This window comes from Ictidomys tridecemlineatus, chromosome 6, assembly GCF_052094955.1.
Source record: "Ictidomys tridecemlineatus isolate mIctTri1 chromosome 6, mIctTri1.hap1, whole genome shotgun sequence".
Taxonomy (NCBI): Eukaryota; Metazoa; Chordata; class Mammalia; order Rodentia; family Sciuridae; genus Ictidomys; species Ictidomys tridecemlineatus.
The window spans coordinates 172869181-172885808 of record NC_135482.1 but is presented as its reverse complement, the minus strand read 5'-3'; the positions used below and the strand labels follow the sequence as shown (position 1 = coordinate 172885808).

The following is a 16628-nucleotide window of genomic DNA, read 5'->3' as shown; positions in this document are numbered from 1 at the left end:
TCTTATAACCAATGACTCAACAAAGACTGGGAGGGTGCTAAGGGAAACCACAGAAAGATTACAAACTGAATCCAATATTAATAAAAAGTATTTTGCTGTTTGTACTCCTTTTCCTAGTTTTCTATAATTGTGAAGGAGTTGGGAGGGAAGCAGATGGTGGAAGGGCTGAGAGTAAAAAGAATATTATTCTGGGATGATTCAAAAAATGTACTTCCTACTAACAAGTAGTAGGAAGGATTCAACTATTAAGATGACAAATGTCATCTCTCCTTCCCACAGCTCATAATAAAACATACAAATTTTATAATAAAAATAAATCATTTGTATCAAAATAAAAAGACTTTAAATGTGTATTTCCACTTACAGAATCAAAGTTCAAATTACTTCAAATAACTAAATGAAAGTTAATTGTTTGGGTTGTTTGCTTTTTTAGAGGACTTAAATTGTTGGGGTTTTTTTTGTTTTTTTAAACAGCCACGATTTTCCCAGAATATTTCTTAACATATTTGGCATATACTGCTTATACAGCTAGTCTAGAATATAAAAATGTCATAATATTAGCATTCTAACCAGAGCTTAATCACCTAAAAAAGAGATTTTTACTACTTTATTAGCAGATGATTTTTACAATACTAATAATACATGACTATATTATTTTTATATCCAAGAAATGATTTTATTTATTTTTGTACCAGGGATTGAACTCAGAGGCACTTAACTACTGAGACACATCCCCAGTCTATTTTTTGTATTTTATTTAGAGACACGGTCTCCATGAATCCCTTAGGGCCTCACTAAATTGCTAAGGCTGACTTTGAACTCACAATCCTCCCATCTCAGCCTCCCAAACCACTGTGCCACTTCGCCCAGCTCCAAGAAATGATTTAAATTCTCCAAATTTAAAACAATAATAATAATAAAAAAGGTAGGGGGATATAGTAAATTAATTTTTCCATTAAATCAGGTCGACATTAAACATGAACAAACCTCTATAAAGACCATCTTCTTAAATACAAATCATAATTACAGTAAGTTGAACTTGGAGACTTTTTCCTCCGGATAGCACAGATTATGCATCTTTTTTTCAAATTTATCTCAAACTATGAAGATTTTGAAAACTTCAAAAAATACCAATATGAACCTAGAACTATCTGATGTCATCTAACCTCCCCCAAAATTTTAAGAAAATGAGTATTTTCAAAATTCTTATCATCAGGCTGTGTTGGAATTCTCTCAAAGTTCAGCTGAAGTACTAAAATTGATTCTCAAAATGTTAAAATTTGGAACTTTTAAGACAAATAATCAGATCAAAGCCCAGGGGCCATTTGATTTTCAAAACAGCTATCCTTTTGTAAATCTATTATGTGCCAAATATCTATGATCTCATTTAATCCTCAAAAACCTGCCAATTTGATATTAAACAAATATTAATTCAGAAAAGAATGACTTCAGACATTAGGTCACCAGGGTTACATGGATAGTAGTGAGAAAACCAAAATAAGATTCCCTGTCCCCCAAACCAATGGCCTATAAGCATCCTTGTCTCCTGATATTCAAACCTTGTTAAATCCTTCCCGGGAGGAGTGGCTAGATTTAGTTACTATCTCCTAAAGAACAGAATATGGCACAAGTGATTAGATGTCACTTCCAAGATCACATAACAAACAACAACAATAACAAAAATACTTTATCTTAAAACTACAGCATATGTGCTTGTCTTCTCACTTGGAAAGAAACCAACTGTCACATGAACTGAGAGAGGTCTCAAAAGCAGGCTCCAGCAAGTAATTGAGGTCCATAATCCAAGATAGTTCACAAGGAACTGAGTGCTGTCAACAATTTTGTGAGAGCTCTTTGAATCAGATGGTCCCTCTATTACAGCATTTTGTTAGAGACCTTGAACCAAAGGCACCCAGCTAACTATCCCTAGACTCCAGACCTACAGAAACTGTGACACAATAAAAGTTTATTGCATGGTCATGAATAACACACTCTGTGCTTGTTTCTTGCTTAAGTAAGAACAGGTGAACCCTGTTCCCCCACCAAAGACCTACCTACAAGCGTTCATTTTCATAGTTTTTTAAAAAATTTCTAACTACACATTAATTTTTAACATATTCATGTGCATTTAAAATTGGAATTTCTTAAAAAAACATTAAGTAAAACAGACACTTCATGAACCCTTTACCTCCCTATCTACTGAGCAGCTAGCTGTGCATATCCACTAATCCAAGACCACTTTACCCAGCATTTCATTCCCTAAGAACTCCTTGAATTAAGAATAAAAAGACTACATGAGGAAAGATATATTTCCTTTGGAATTAATTCTTCCAAAAGAATGGTGACAAAAAAAGAAAAAAATCTTTTCCATCTCTCTTTTTACCAATTAGTTCCTATGGCTGCTGTTAACAAAGTACCACAAACGTGGTGGCTTAAGACAATAGGCATCTGGCAGGAGGATGGTGCACTCCTGTAATCAATCCCAAATGCCTACAATCCTAGCTACTTGGGAGGATCCCAAATTCAAGGCCAGCCTGGGCAATTTTGTAAGACCCTGTGTCAAAATTAAAAGGGCTGGACTGTAGCTCAGAGGTAAGAGTACTTGTCTAGTAGACCTTGAGTTCAATCCTCAGTATCACAAAATTAACAAAAAACTCCAGAAATGTATTTATTAATTTATAGTTCTGAAGGTCAGTAGCTGAAAATCACTTTCACTGGGCTAAATAAACAAGGTGTCGTCAGGTCTATATTCCTTCTGAAGGCTCAAAGAGAATGTTTTTCTAGCGTGTAAAAGTTAACACACCTTGGTGTGTGTATCCTTCTGTTTTAAGTACAAAGCCAGCAATGGATCATCTTCTCTCTTGACTTCTGTCCTTAAAATAATCTGACTGACTCCAATGCTCCTGTCTTCCCAATGTTAAGATAACCCGGGATAACTGCCTCATTGCAAAACCTTTTTAATCACATCTGCAAAGTTCTTTGTGATAACCCGGGATAACTGCCTCATTGCAAAACCTTTTTAATCACATCTGCAAAGTTCCTCAGTAATGTATGCACAGATTTCAGAGACTGGACATGGGCATCTTTGGAAACGTATCACAGTAAACACCCATAATAGGTTTTAAAAAACAGACAACAAAAACCTGTTCTCTTAAATCTTCTCATTTTTCTCTTCTTGGATGGTAAAAAAGAGCCCACTGTTTTACTTCTGTCCAAACTCAGATTATTAAAAAAAAAAAAAATTCAATTTCCTCCAACCTTTTTTAACTTTTATTCATTTATCTATCTAGAAGTTATTTTGTGAATGATATAAAGACAGCTTTTAAGTATTATATCCCAAACTGATAGTGAAATATCCAATTATTATTTATGGAACATTTTTCCCTACTGTTGTAAAATGCCATATTTCAACACATACTCCCTTCTCTATATGTAGGTTTCTGGATTCTCTAATCTTCTGTCTGTTCTTTTTGCCAGTTTTTGCAATTTTAATTAATTATAGTTTTAAAAATATATTTTGAGGGGCTGGGGATGTGGCTCAAGCAGTAGCGTGCTCTCCTGGCATGCGTGCAGCCCGGGTTCGATCCTCAACACCACATAAAAACAAAGATGTGTCCACCGAAAACTAAAAAAATAAATATTAAAAAAAATTTTTTTGATAGATGATAGAATCTCTCATCATTTTTTTCAAACTGCCTTTGTAACATTTACATACCAAAGGAACTTTAGAATGGCTTATCAAAATTAATACAATATTCTTTTGAGACTTTGAAAAGTTTCACTGGATTTATAAATCAATTAGGGGATACTTTACATCTCTACTTTAATGGGTTGTTCCACTTTATTGTGTTGTCTTACAGATAAACATGCTATGACCAAAACTATTTTACAGTAGGTCCTCCAAATCCATAGTTGTAGATTCAACTAGTCAGGGGTAGAAAGTATATTTTAAACCTGTTAGGTTTCTGTACTGGGGATGTAGCTCAGTGGAACAGCACTTTCTTATCATGTGGAAAGCCCTACACATACACACACCCCAGCAAAAAAGTTACATTGTAGCTGATATACACTATCTGGTTAGGCCTAAGATAGGTGTGTCTATATTGCTCCAGTTTCCACTTTTTGTTTTTCCTTGTCATTATTCCCTAAAGGATATAAGGACTTACATAGCATTTACATTGTATTATCTATTACAAGTCATCTGGAGATGATTTAAAGTATGCTTATGTACATAAGTTATATACAAACACTACATTGTTTTACACAAGGGGATTAAGCATCCAAAGAATTTAGAATCTGCATGAGATACTAGAACCAATCTCCTACACATACTAAGGGACAACTATATACCTCTGAATATCTCTCACAATCATCAGTAAAGACAAGGTGTCTTGAGCACTTACATTGATGGAAGTGTGTTTTGTGAAAGAATAGGGAGCTTTAGGATTTTTTTGAACTTCTAAAGTTCTAGTTCTAACACAAAACAATATGAACTGAGAAAAATATACTGAGCCACTCTGTATCCTCATCTATAAAATGAGAAATTAATATCTACCTCTTTTAAGGAGAGTACTTCTGCTCTAGGCACTCAACAGGTATTACAGTCATGGTTGGCTCTCTGCATGCAATCTAAAGTATATTCAATATGATTATAATTTGCCTCAATATACTTTAGCTCAGACAGTGTGAGATCATTTTGATGATTTAAACTCCATCCTAATCACAGGTAAAGAAATCATATCCTGGGTGGTCTTGCTAGCTAAGCACAGAAACAACAAAAAGGGGCTCTAAGAATTTACTCCAAGTGCTTATCTCTGATCAACTCTAGACATCTTATTAATAATGAAAAGAATGGCTTTGTTTTGGGTTTTTTTTTTTGGGGGGGGGTCCTGGAGATTGAACTCAGGGGCACTCAGTCACTGGGCTGTATCCCCAACTGTATTTTGTGTTTGTTTGTTTGTTTGTTTGTTTAGAGACAGGGTCTCACTGAGTTGTTAGTGTCTCACTTTTGCTGAGGCTGACTTTGAACTGGTGAACCTGCTTCAGCTCCTGAGACACTGGGATTACAGGTATGCATCACCACGCCCAACCTAATGGCTTGTTTTTGAAAGTATACTCTCACTGGTAAAGGATGAAGACTAGCTAAAATACTATAAATTCCCCTGTGCTTCCTCTTTACATAAATAGTGGATAAGAATCTAGTAAAATATGTAGTCCATTTCACTGGGAACAACTCCCAAAATTTGATCTCTAAAAGGTTCTATAATCAACCACTGTATCAAAGGATTCTGTCTGCCTGATACCAAATATAATGGTTAAAAAAATTCTACCCCTAAAATAATGTTTAATTCTGCCTCAAATGAACCTTGCCAGGTTGCCAAAAAGGATAGAGCTGGGACTTTATCATATCCTCAAAGTATGTACTTGTGTTCAAATTTAGAATTTAGTCCAAGATTTGTTTTCATTAAAACCTGATAGGAAAGCTATGGGGAAACAACTAATCTCATCCACTTAAAACCAAATGGTTTATGTCAATTATCAATGAATAATGCTATCTTGAAATGCTGAGTGTCAAATGCAAATACTACATAAACTCAGAAGAATTACTGAGAACTGAGATGATAAAGCAAGGCCTCCAAAAGTGAAGGCATTTTATAGAACTTTTATGCAGAATCCTGAGAACAAAAGATGATCAAACATACATGACCTATAGGGGAAAACAGGTACAAGCCCAACTGCAGAAAGAGATGAAGATAGAGAAGTGGGTAAGGGCTAACTTAAGGACGGGAACTTGAACATCATTCCAAAAGAATTTGAGCTTTATCCAACAGCCTATACTCATTACCACATATCAAAACTGCTGTCTTTTCATTTAGTATTCCAAATCAGCTTGAATCTGATCTACCAATTTACACTTTTCTTTCTTCAAAGCTTTTTTTGAAAGGTAATTCCTACATGAAGCCATTTCTTACCAGAAAACATGTTTTTATATCCAATCCCAAACCAACATTACTTATTTCAAAAGCACTGACCTAAAGAAGTGCTCCTGCCTTTTTAACCAAGTCCTTGAATTTGGAAGTCAAGTATAGGACTACAAATATATATGCAACAGACATTAAAATGAAGGTATAGAGAAAAACCAACACTATTATTTAACTCCTCATTTGTTCTTTTTTATTTAACTTTTCCTAAATTAGGCTGAAACTTCTTTTAGCTTATGCTCCTATGAAATGAAAATACAACCTATCTCACAAGTTTTTTACATATGAAAATATTCTGTAAATTGTAAATCCTGACACAAATGGTACTTATTGATATTGAACTTCCACTCTTAAATTATATACCTATCCCTTAAATAAATATACAGAAATAGTAATAATTTCTATCATCTCCTACACAATTAGATTTTCTTGAAGTTCTATTGAATTACCACTACTTTATTCACATGCAGTTTCAGCAAATTCTAATATGTTGCCCTAAACCTAACTTTTCTTTCTTATAGTCCTTTTGTACTCACACCTAGCTAAGTGGTCCTAACTAGCAAACCCCTTCATCCAATTTACAAATTTCAGCTATTTCCTCTGATATGACATCCTAAATCTAGAAAACAATCATGTTTATGAAATAACTTCTCTCTTAATTTCTTTCTCAAGAATTTAAATTTCATTTTCTCTACAAAATTCTCCATATTAAGGTCAAAGGAACCAAAATGCAAAGTCCAAAGTTTAAATTCAAAGATCACTGCTTATAATCTACAGTAAAATATCTATATTATAAATTGAATCTTTCTCTATTTTTTCTGAATAAACTTAAGATTGTTGAGATCTTCTTATAAGTGAATATAAAATATAAGCAAAACAATTTCATAGACTTTTTTATCCTCACCCAAAGATATCAATTAAATTTTATTTGTCTTTGGCATGAATCCTATATAAACTGCAAAAAAATTGAATTGCTTTCTCTGAGCTATTTTTTACAACTGTACATTCAACTGCATCAATATTCTGTTTAAAATGTAAATAAAAGCTGAGATAGTGGCACATGTCACTTGGAAAGCTGAGGTAGGAGAAAGCTCAGTGACTTGGCAAGGCCCTCAGTAATTTAGAAAGCCCTTGGCTCAAAATAAAAAATAAAAAGAGCTGGAGATGTAGCTCAGTGGTAAAGAGCCCCTGGGTTCAGTCCTCAGTACTAAAGATAAATAAATAAATACAACTAAATAAAATCAGGAATTTGATATGTATTGTAATAAAAAAAATTGCTCTCACTCCATTAATTCAGATAATTCTCACTTCAAATTCCTTGAATTAAAAACAAAACAAAACAAAAAACCCAAAAGGGTTTGTTTACTCTTCCAGTCAGTGGTATGAACATGATACAGAAAGCTGAACTCACTAAAAATGCCTTTCCTTGGATTATCTCATTTGTTTCTCAAAATAAATCCAGAAAAAAAATGTTAAATGACACTCATTCCATAAACAGACATTAAAACTCACCCAATGTCACAAATGAAATAACTGAATCAAAGCCCAAATCTGAGTCCAACTTTTCAATAGCTGACTTAAAAAGGGAAGGTCAGCAAAGTTCTCAAGTAGCATTTGCTTTCATTACTGTCATAATTATACATGGTGCATCTATTTTTAAAGCCCTCAGCAGAATATAAATAAATATGCCAAATTTTCCTTCCCCTATCCATAAATTTTCAGATTCCATTTTCAAGTATATCAAAAGATTTTCTAGTAGTAGAAACATGAAAGCATTTATCACTGGTTACAAATCATTTATGGTTTTTAAATAATGAATCACACCAAGTACTCACTTGGTATCCTTTACTTACCGAGACAACGTTGTTTTCCCAGAACCAGGCAGACCCCTTAAAAGAATCAGTAACTTCTGCAATTTATTTAACTTTTCCTCTTGAAATTGCTGGTTGACAAACCTGTCCATTCCACTATGTTTGTCCATAGAAGGATCTTTCCAGCATCCTTCTCTGATTTCATAGAAACTGTTACTCACATATCCATCTTGCACACTGCAGCCATTTCCAGAGTGAATACTACTACTGTTATTCTCAATACAGTCAGTATACTCATTGTTCTGATCAAAAGTCAAACAACTCCAGTTAACATGACAATTATGTACATCATACCCATTTCGCATAAGAGAGTCATCTTGGGCATGGAAAACATTTGGTGGTAGATTTGGAGGAGCACTGAACTGTTGAATATTTAAGTGATAGTTCAAACTGGGAAGAGGAGGACCATGGGGTACTATAAAAGGATGTGTTGATTGCCATTCAGGCCTGAAGGAAGCAAAAGAAATATCACAAAATGCAGGAATTACTTGTCCATCACAGGTATATTTGCCTGCCTCATTCCCCAAGTACTGCTGATAACCACAAGGCAACTCAAGAGCATTCTTAAGATCTTTATTTTCTTCATCAGATTTTAAGACATCATTTTTATGGCCCTGGTAATACTGAATAAGTTGTTCCTGAGAAGGTTCAACTTTCTTACAACTGACTTCCAAATCATCTTTTTCATTTTCAAGTTCTTCAATTTCTTTGTAAAATTGGGTTAGTTCTGTGTCAATCTCTAATTTTTTTGAGTTAAACTTCTGTTTCTCCTCTAGTCTTCCCTTGTCATTTATACCACTCAGAGTATCTGCCTTATTCTTCTTTTCATTACATTTCCTTTTCTCAGGGGGTTTGTAAATGGGTCCTATAAATGCCTTACTTGTGCTATATATCTCATCATCTCTGGATACTAATGAAGGGTTTCCATCCTGTAAAACTTGTGAACCAATGGATTCAATAACATTTAGTCTATCGCACACAGGTTTCAACAACTTTGTACTTTGGGTTTTGTCCTCCTGAGGACAACTATGTCCTCTGCCATCAATGATAGCTGCAGTATCCCGATTGTTTCCAGTTTTCTCTTGGATTCTGTGAAAAGAAGCACTACCATGATCAGGGAAAACATAATCCTCCGCAGTTGACTTCAATTTTTTATAGCATGGCTCATTTGTTAATTCTTCTCCAGGTCCCAAGAATTTAGCTTCAATTTCACCATAAGGCATCTGAGGAGTAAACATATTATACACTTACTAGCTACTATTTTAAAACTCTAAGTTTCTTCATAAATGAAGAATTAAAGATATTTAAATTTGTGATAAAAGTATTTAAAGGTGGGGCTGGGGATGTGGCTCAAGTGGTAGCGCGTTCGCCTCGCATGCGTGCGGCCCGGGTTCGATCCTCAGCACCACATACCAACAAAGATGTTGTGTCCGCCGAGAACTAAAAAATAAATATTAAAAATTCTCTCTCTCTCTCTCCTCTCTCACTCTCTCTTTAAAAAAAAAAAAAGTATTTAAAGGTATCATCTTCTCAAAATATTAATCAATCAATCAATTGTCCAAGGAACTGAGTAGACACTTCTCAGAAAATGACATACATCAACAAATACATGAAAATATGTTCAATAGTCTCTCCCAATTAGAGAAATACAAATCAAAAGTACTCTAGATTTCATCTCACTACAGTCAGAATAGCAGCGATCAAGAATACAAGCAACAATAAGTGTTGTCAAGGATATGGGGGAAAAAGGCACACTCATACATTGCTGGTGGGACTGCAAAATGATTCAACCAATATGGAAAGCAGTATGGAAATTCCGCAGAAAACATGGGATAGAACCACCATTTGACCCAGCTATCCCTCTCCTTGGTCTATATACAAAAAGGACTTAAAAAAACAGCATACTACAGGGACACAGCCACATCAATGTTTACAGTAGCACAATTCACAATAGCTAAACCAGGGAACCAACCTAGATGCCCTTAAGTAGATGAATGGATAAAGAAAATGTGGTATATATACACAATGGAATATTATTCAGCATTAAAAGAGAATAAAATCATGGCATTTGCACATAAATGGATGGAGTTAGAGAATATAATGCTAAGTGAAGCTAACCCATCCCAAAAAAACAAATGCTGAATGTTTTCTCTGATTTAAAGATGCTGATTCATAATGGGTTTGGGGATGGAAGGTATGGGAGGATTAGATGAACTCTTAGGGCAAAAAGGGAGGGGAAGGAGGGACATGAGAGCAGGAAAAACAGTGGAATGAGATGGGCATCATTACCCTAAGTACATATATGAAGACACACACAAAAAAAAATTAGTCAAATTATAATTTCATAACCACTTATTTAATGTTATACTAATTTATGGAAGGGTGTCTCATTAAAGGTAAGTACTTTTTTTTAATATAACCTATCTTTAAATTATCCTTTTATGAATTCAGTGAGCTTAACAATTTAGATTTGGAAAAGCAGAATCAATAAAATACTTTTATGACATACATATACAAGAGTAAAGAGAATAAAACTGCATGCCTATAATCCCAGCAGCTCTGGAGGCTGAGGCAGGAGGAATTCAAAGTTAGCCTCAGCAAAAAGGGAGGCACTAAGCAACTCAGTGAGACCCTGTCTCTAGATAAAATATAAAATAGGCTGGGGATGTGGTTCAGCAGCCCCAGTTACCAAAACAATTGCCAAAAACCGACATTTAGATCCTGTTTAAAAGCACTATGCCTTTTGGTTATATGGCTCCATCTTCCAAACCTCAATCACATCTCTTTAGCAACCAAACGTGGAGATTGTTTCTGTGGGCCCTTTTCCTGTGGGTAGTGTGAAAATTTTCCGATAGGTGTAGGGTGGTAACTGAAAGACGGGGAAAAAAGGATAACTTCAGTTGCATTGCTCTGATGGTGACGCAAACACATTACACTTAGAGAAGAAATCTGGTAACTCCCCCAAATTCAAATGGTCTCTTTTCCAGTTAGTTGGTCTACCTCAAAAATAAACTTTGCTTTTTTTTTGAAATTTATGAGAAACCCCAAAGTCTGCTTTGCTCCGTACACCTCTGGTGTTCCTCAGTAAAGAGAGAAAGAAGTAAAATGCAAAAAGTTGAACGAGAGACTAAAGCAGGCAGGCCACTGAGGCTCAGGAAAGGTACAAAACCAGGTCAACCCAAGCCTCCCGGAAACAGTCCCCGTCCCCGCCCTCGCCCCGAGCCACCTCTCAGCTGCCCCTCCTCATTAAAAACGTCAGAAGCGTCTCGAGGAAGAATAAGAGGGTCGCGTGAAGAGTGTGACCCATTCACAACCTAGGCCGCGATCCCACGGCCTCCTGACCTCCAAAGAGAGCTGCCGGGCCCAAAGTGCGTCGCCCAGTTCCTCTGCTCCAACGGAGACAAGTTCGGGTCGTGTCTAGGGACTTTGAAGGCTTCTGGGGCTCCAGTTCACTCCAGACTCCTATGTTAACAGTTAACCTAAGGGTTCCGGCCGAGTCAGCGACAACCCCAGTCGCTAAGCGCAAAAGGAACAAACCCCAAACGCCACCAATCCAACCTCATCTAAAATGGGGTGTCTACGTACTTTATTCTACAGCTCTGAATGGACCTTTACCTGCCCCTCCACCAAAAAAAAGAAAAGCATCTCCTACAGAGACACGAACCTTTATGAAGGTGAAAGAAACGCCGAGACACGGCCACAAAGCAGAAAGCTGAAGAGAATAAACGCCCCGCCGCCGTCAGAATAAGGGTAACCAGCCGCACCTCCGTACGCAAGATGGCGGCCACCGCACGGTTTCCCAGGCAGGAACTACAGATCCTCGCCAGGCACTGTGGGAATTGAAGTCCGGTATTCTCACAGATGCTGTGAACCTCACAGCATGGAGACTCGGTCTCCCAGAATCCACCGCGTGACCTACGCACTTTGTGGTTAACAATCGTAGACCGGAAGGAGTTCCTATATCTGGCGCTGGGAAGTTATTTGAAAACACCGACTTTAGTTAAAAAAAAAAAAAGGAAAAAAGCAGTTACGCCCTCTGGCTTTCAACCTTAAAGGGAAAGAGAAAAGGAGTGCCCGGAGCCGGTTAATAAACGCCCAAGTTCCTCTGCGGCAGTCGGCTTTTCAAAGAGGACGAAATGTTTCGTATTGCAGACTTGAGTTGCCCTCGTTTTTAGGAAAGACCAACAAGGCAAAATTTTAAGCTCATGCTTTTCTGGCGAAGGAGATAATCCCTGCAGTGTAGGAAATCAAAACGTAAAAACACGAGAAAAATCATTTAGTGTCTTTTGTTTGGGAAAATAAAGACCACTTACTAAATTTTCCCATTAAAAGAGTCAATATGTGAAAAATTCTTAGAATAGCGAACTTCTGGTAATAATAAGTGCTATACAAGTGTTTGTCAGTTCTTCAGCCTTATTTTTAATTTAACAATCTTCAATTGAGGAACCCTTTTCTCTTCAACCCACTTCCCACTCCCACTAGACTGCCCTTCAATCCCTCCTTCCCCGTTATTTGGAGACCCTACAAGGAACTAACTAATTTTTTCATATTGAAATAATTTTTTCTGGGTCCCAAAAACGATAATATTGCATTTGGTGATTTAACACCTTTGTGACCAAGACGACTCACCAAAGCTATCTATCCCTTTGCAAAGAAACTTTCTCAAACACAAATTCCCACTAAAAGTTTTTCTTATGATTAGATACAAATTATGCATCCTCCTTTGAAACAACCACGTGAGACTGTGGCCTTCTCAGTATCACAGAGTCAAAGAATGTCTATCCATTATAAGGTGATAATAACTTTTTTTACCCCACCAATGTATTGTCAAGTTCCTCCAACTTAATATTTTCCCTTTGCAACAAATAAACAATCTGTTAGGTAATACTTACAGGTTAAGATTAAGGTAAGACCAAACAAATATCCAACTTCTAATCAAGCTTTGCCTTATGGTTTAGATTCCTGTGAGTATGTTTGCTGCCAATCTCATCATGATGGTTACAAGATGTTTTCTTTTCCCAACTTATTCAAGCCCTCCATATTCATCAACTCAGGTGCTGCTACAATGATGAAACTTGTGTGTTAGTTGTTTATGACTCTAACCAAAATACCTGACAATAGCAACTTAAAGGAGGAACCATTTATTTGGGCTCCGTTTCAGTCTTTGATGGGTTGACTTCATTGCTTTGGGCCTGAGGTGACCCAGAACATCATAATGGAAGATTATGGCAAAGGAATCAGCCAATGGCATCCAGGAAGAGGCGGGAGGGAGTGAAGAAGAGAGTGGTGGGAACAGGGGCAGACCAGGAATAAGATATAATCCCCAAGGGGATGCTCCAAGTGACCTTCCGCCAACCATGTCCCACATGCCTAAATTTTCACATCTCCCGGTAGCTTATTCAAATTATAATCCATCAAATGGACTAATTCACTGATATGGCCATTCTTGCCTCATTCCTAACCTTAGAGAAAATAGTTTTTAGTGTTTCTTCATTAGCTAAAATCTGAATTTATGATTGAGGTATATATTTATTTTATAATGTTAGAAAGCATAAACCCATTCATATTAATTATTATCTAATATTGAGCCATCTTTTTCCTTCTTTGCATAAAAATTACTTATTCATATATTAGAACTGTAGATCATTCACAATATTTAGGATTTTTGTATTAATATTTGTATATGATATTGGTCTATAATTACCTCTTTTTATCATATCTTAATCAGGTTCAGGTGTCAATGTTGTTCTTGCTTTGGTAAACTCTCTCAGTACTATCTGGGTCTTGTACTTAAATGGAGTGATTTCCTTGACATTTTTCTTTTTTTTTTTCCCCCAATGGAAACCGGTAATCTAATCTTTCTGTCTTTATATGCTCAACTTTAGGAAACTATTTTTCCTGTTAAATTATTTCATCTAAGTTTTCAAAGTTATGTATATATGAAAGCATAATATAATCTCTTATGATGTATATTAAAATAATTTCTTCAATATCAATAACTTTTTTTTTGGGGGGGGGGTACCAGGATTGAACTCAGGGGCACTCTACCACTAAGCTACATCTCCAGCCATATTTTGTATTTTATTTAGAGAGGCTCTCACTGAGTTGCTTGGCACCTCCTTTTTGCTGACACTGGCTTTGAACTCATGATCCTCCTGCCTCACCCTCCAAAGCCACTGGAATTACAGGCATGCACCACCGTGCCTGGTATCATTTCTTCTTATATATTTATGTTCTTTCCCTCTTTATCTTGATTTACTTGCTAGAGATTTATCTATTTTGTTGATCATTTTCAAAGAACCCAGACTTCAGTTTATTAATTCTATCTCTAATTTTCTTTAACTCAATTTCTGCTTTCATTTTTATTATTTTCAACTTCAACCTTTCATTTAGTTTATGTTGCAGTACTTTTTAATAGCTTTTTGAATTGGAGAGGTAATTCATTTTTTTAATTTTTAAACTATATTGATGCAGCATTTAAGGCTATGAATTATCTTCTGATGATTACTTTAAATGATCAAATATATTTCAATGTGTAATGTTTCATGATGATTACTTTTTACTAATCTGTAGTTTCTCTTGCATTTCCTCTTTAGCCAGTTTCTATTTATTTATTTATTTGTAATTGTAGATGGACATGATACCTTTATTTAGTTTGTTGTTGTTGTTGTTTATGTGGTGCTGGGGAATCAAACCCAGTGCCTCATGTGTGCTAGGCAAGCACTCTACCACTGAGCAACAACCCCAGCCCTTAGCCTGTTTTTTAATTAAAACTTTTTAAATTTCTAGGGCGAAGATATTTTTTAACTTCTTTTTAATTTCAACTTTTACTGCAAAATGATCAAATAGAATAGTTTGTACCATTTTTTCCATTATGGAACTAATGGGTACTTTCTTTGTACCCCAAATATATGAAAAATTTTTGTGACTGCTCCACAAGAGCTGGTGAAGAAGGTTTCGTCTGTTATCAGGGTATAGTGTTATATATATATATATAAAATAAAGCTTGTTGATTATGTTATTTTAGTCCTCCAAGCTTTCTTGTGATCTGAATGATACTGAGAATGGTATGTTAAATTCTCCTACTATTTAAATGTCTCATCATTTTTCTACTTCACATCCTGCAGCATCTATTTTGTCTATGGATCTACATTGATAAAAACATTGGATTCTGAAGGAATATTTTTAAATAACCTAGTTTTTTAAAAATTATCTACTAAAGCTTATCTGCTAAAGTTTATCTACCTCAATTTTAAAAATAACAAAGATGGACAGTTTGCGATCGATAGTATTAATATTTCATAAATATGGCATTTTAATATTTTATTCAGAAGCACCCAAAATACATAAAAAATGGCCAAAACAACAAATGTTGAATTTTTATTGGAAATATAGCATTTCAGACAGAAATATTTCAATTTATTCATTTATTTACTTATGTTTTGTGACAGTAGGGAATGATTCTGAAGCACTTTACCACATGGCTAATCCCTTTTTAATTTTTACTTTTGAGACAGTGTCTCTACAAGTTGCACAATAAGAATTAATGTTACCTAGTTTTTCTTTTAGAATTATTTCATTCTAATTCTTGAGTATAAATAAGGCCCAGAAAGACTTGTTGCAAGTCATAGAACTAACCATAAGAACCTAAGTCATAAGAGAGCGCTCGTGCAGGAGTTCTCTCTCTCTCTCTCTCTCTCTCTCTCTCTCTCTCTCTCTCTCTCTCTCTCTCTCTCTCTCTCTCTTCTCAGTGGTACACTGGGGGTTGAATCCAGAGCCACTGGGCTACATTCCCAGCTTTTTTTTTTCACTTTTTTATTTGGTACCAGCATCTTGCTAAATTTCCCAGGCTGGCTTTGAACCACCTGGCTGATCTTTTTCGTAACAACCTTTAATAAGCCATGTTTTATTATCTGTATATTCTTTGATCATGTGAGACATTAACTCCCATTAATAATTTTATGGTTCAGGACTGCCCTTAGATTGTGGATATCTTTATATATAACAATAAAAATCTTAGCCTTTAGAATGTTCCTTACAGAATACATTTGATTTCTAAAAAGAATACATATGATTTCCTTAGGAACTTCCTTGGGTTTTTTTTTTCTTCCTTGGAATTATTCATGTTTGAAAAATTGAAATTACATTTTCAAATCTGCCAATACTTTGAGTCATATTTTCTTTTAATTTTTATCATGTACAAGTTCTTATTATCTTCAGCCTTTTCTATCCACTCAAAATGGGTAGGATCATTTTTCAGCAGGGTTCTCATCACTTTCTGGTGATGCCTGCACTGGTTGATGACTTGGTTATATCTTTGGATATCTGGGCCCATGACTAAAATTTATGTCATTTATTCCAGCTCCTCTTTCATCCTGATAGTAGGAGTAAAGAATGAACTAAAGGATTCTGGTGATATATCTCAGTTGGTAGAGTGCTTGCCTTAGAGTGCTTATTTTGCATGCACAAGGTCCTAGGTTCAATCCCCAGCACCACCAAAAAAAAAAAAAAAAAAAAGAATGAACTAAAGGGGGGTTGTGGCTCAGTGGTAGAGCCCTTGCCTAAACACCTGTGAGGCACTAGGTTTGATCCTCACCACCACATAAAAATAAATAAAATAAAGATCCATCAACAACTTAAATTTTTTAAAAAAAAAGATGAACTAAAGTTACCTTTTTTGTTTTTTCATCATAGTCACCTATATTTAAAGATAAAGTAGGATTACTTAAGACTTTTATTTATCACAACTTTGCTATCAGGATATAAAGAAAGAAAA

General features: G+C 35.5%; 1 protein-coding gene across 12 annotated transcripts in view; it reads right to left on the bottom strand.

Moving 5' to 3' along the window:
• Positions 1–11671, bottom strand: part of N4bp2l2 (NEDD4 binding protein 2 like 2) — an 87742-nt gene extending 76071 nt beyond the window's left edge. For 7 of the 12 annotated variants that reach the window (XM_005317080.4, XM_078016131.1, XM_078016137.1 and 4 more), the window contains exons 1-2: positions 11517–11654; positions 7835–9075 (exon numbers count right to left, since the gene is read on the bottom strand). In XM_005317080.4, the coding sequence (XP_005317137.2) occupies positions 7835–9075 (1241 nt within the window). In that variant the 5' untranslated portion in view covers positions 11517–11654. Of the gene's footprint in view, positions 1–7834; positions 9076–11194; positions 11473–11516 lie in introns of those variants that run through there. The other 5 variants (XM_040281615.2, XM_078016138.1, XM_078016135.1 and 2 more) reach the window with 5 other exon arrangements.
• Positions 11672–16628: the final 4957 nt, after the last annotated feature.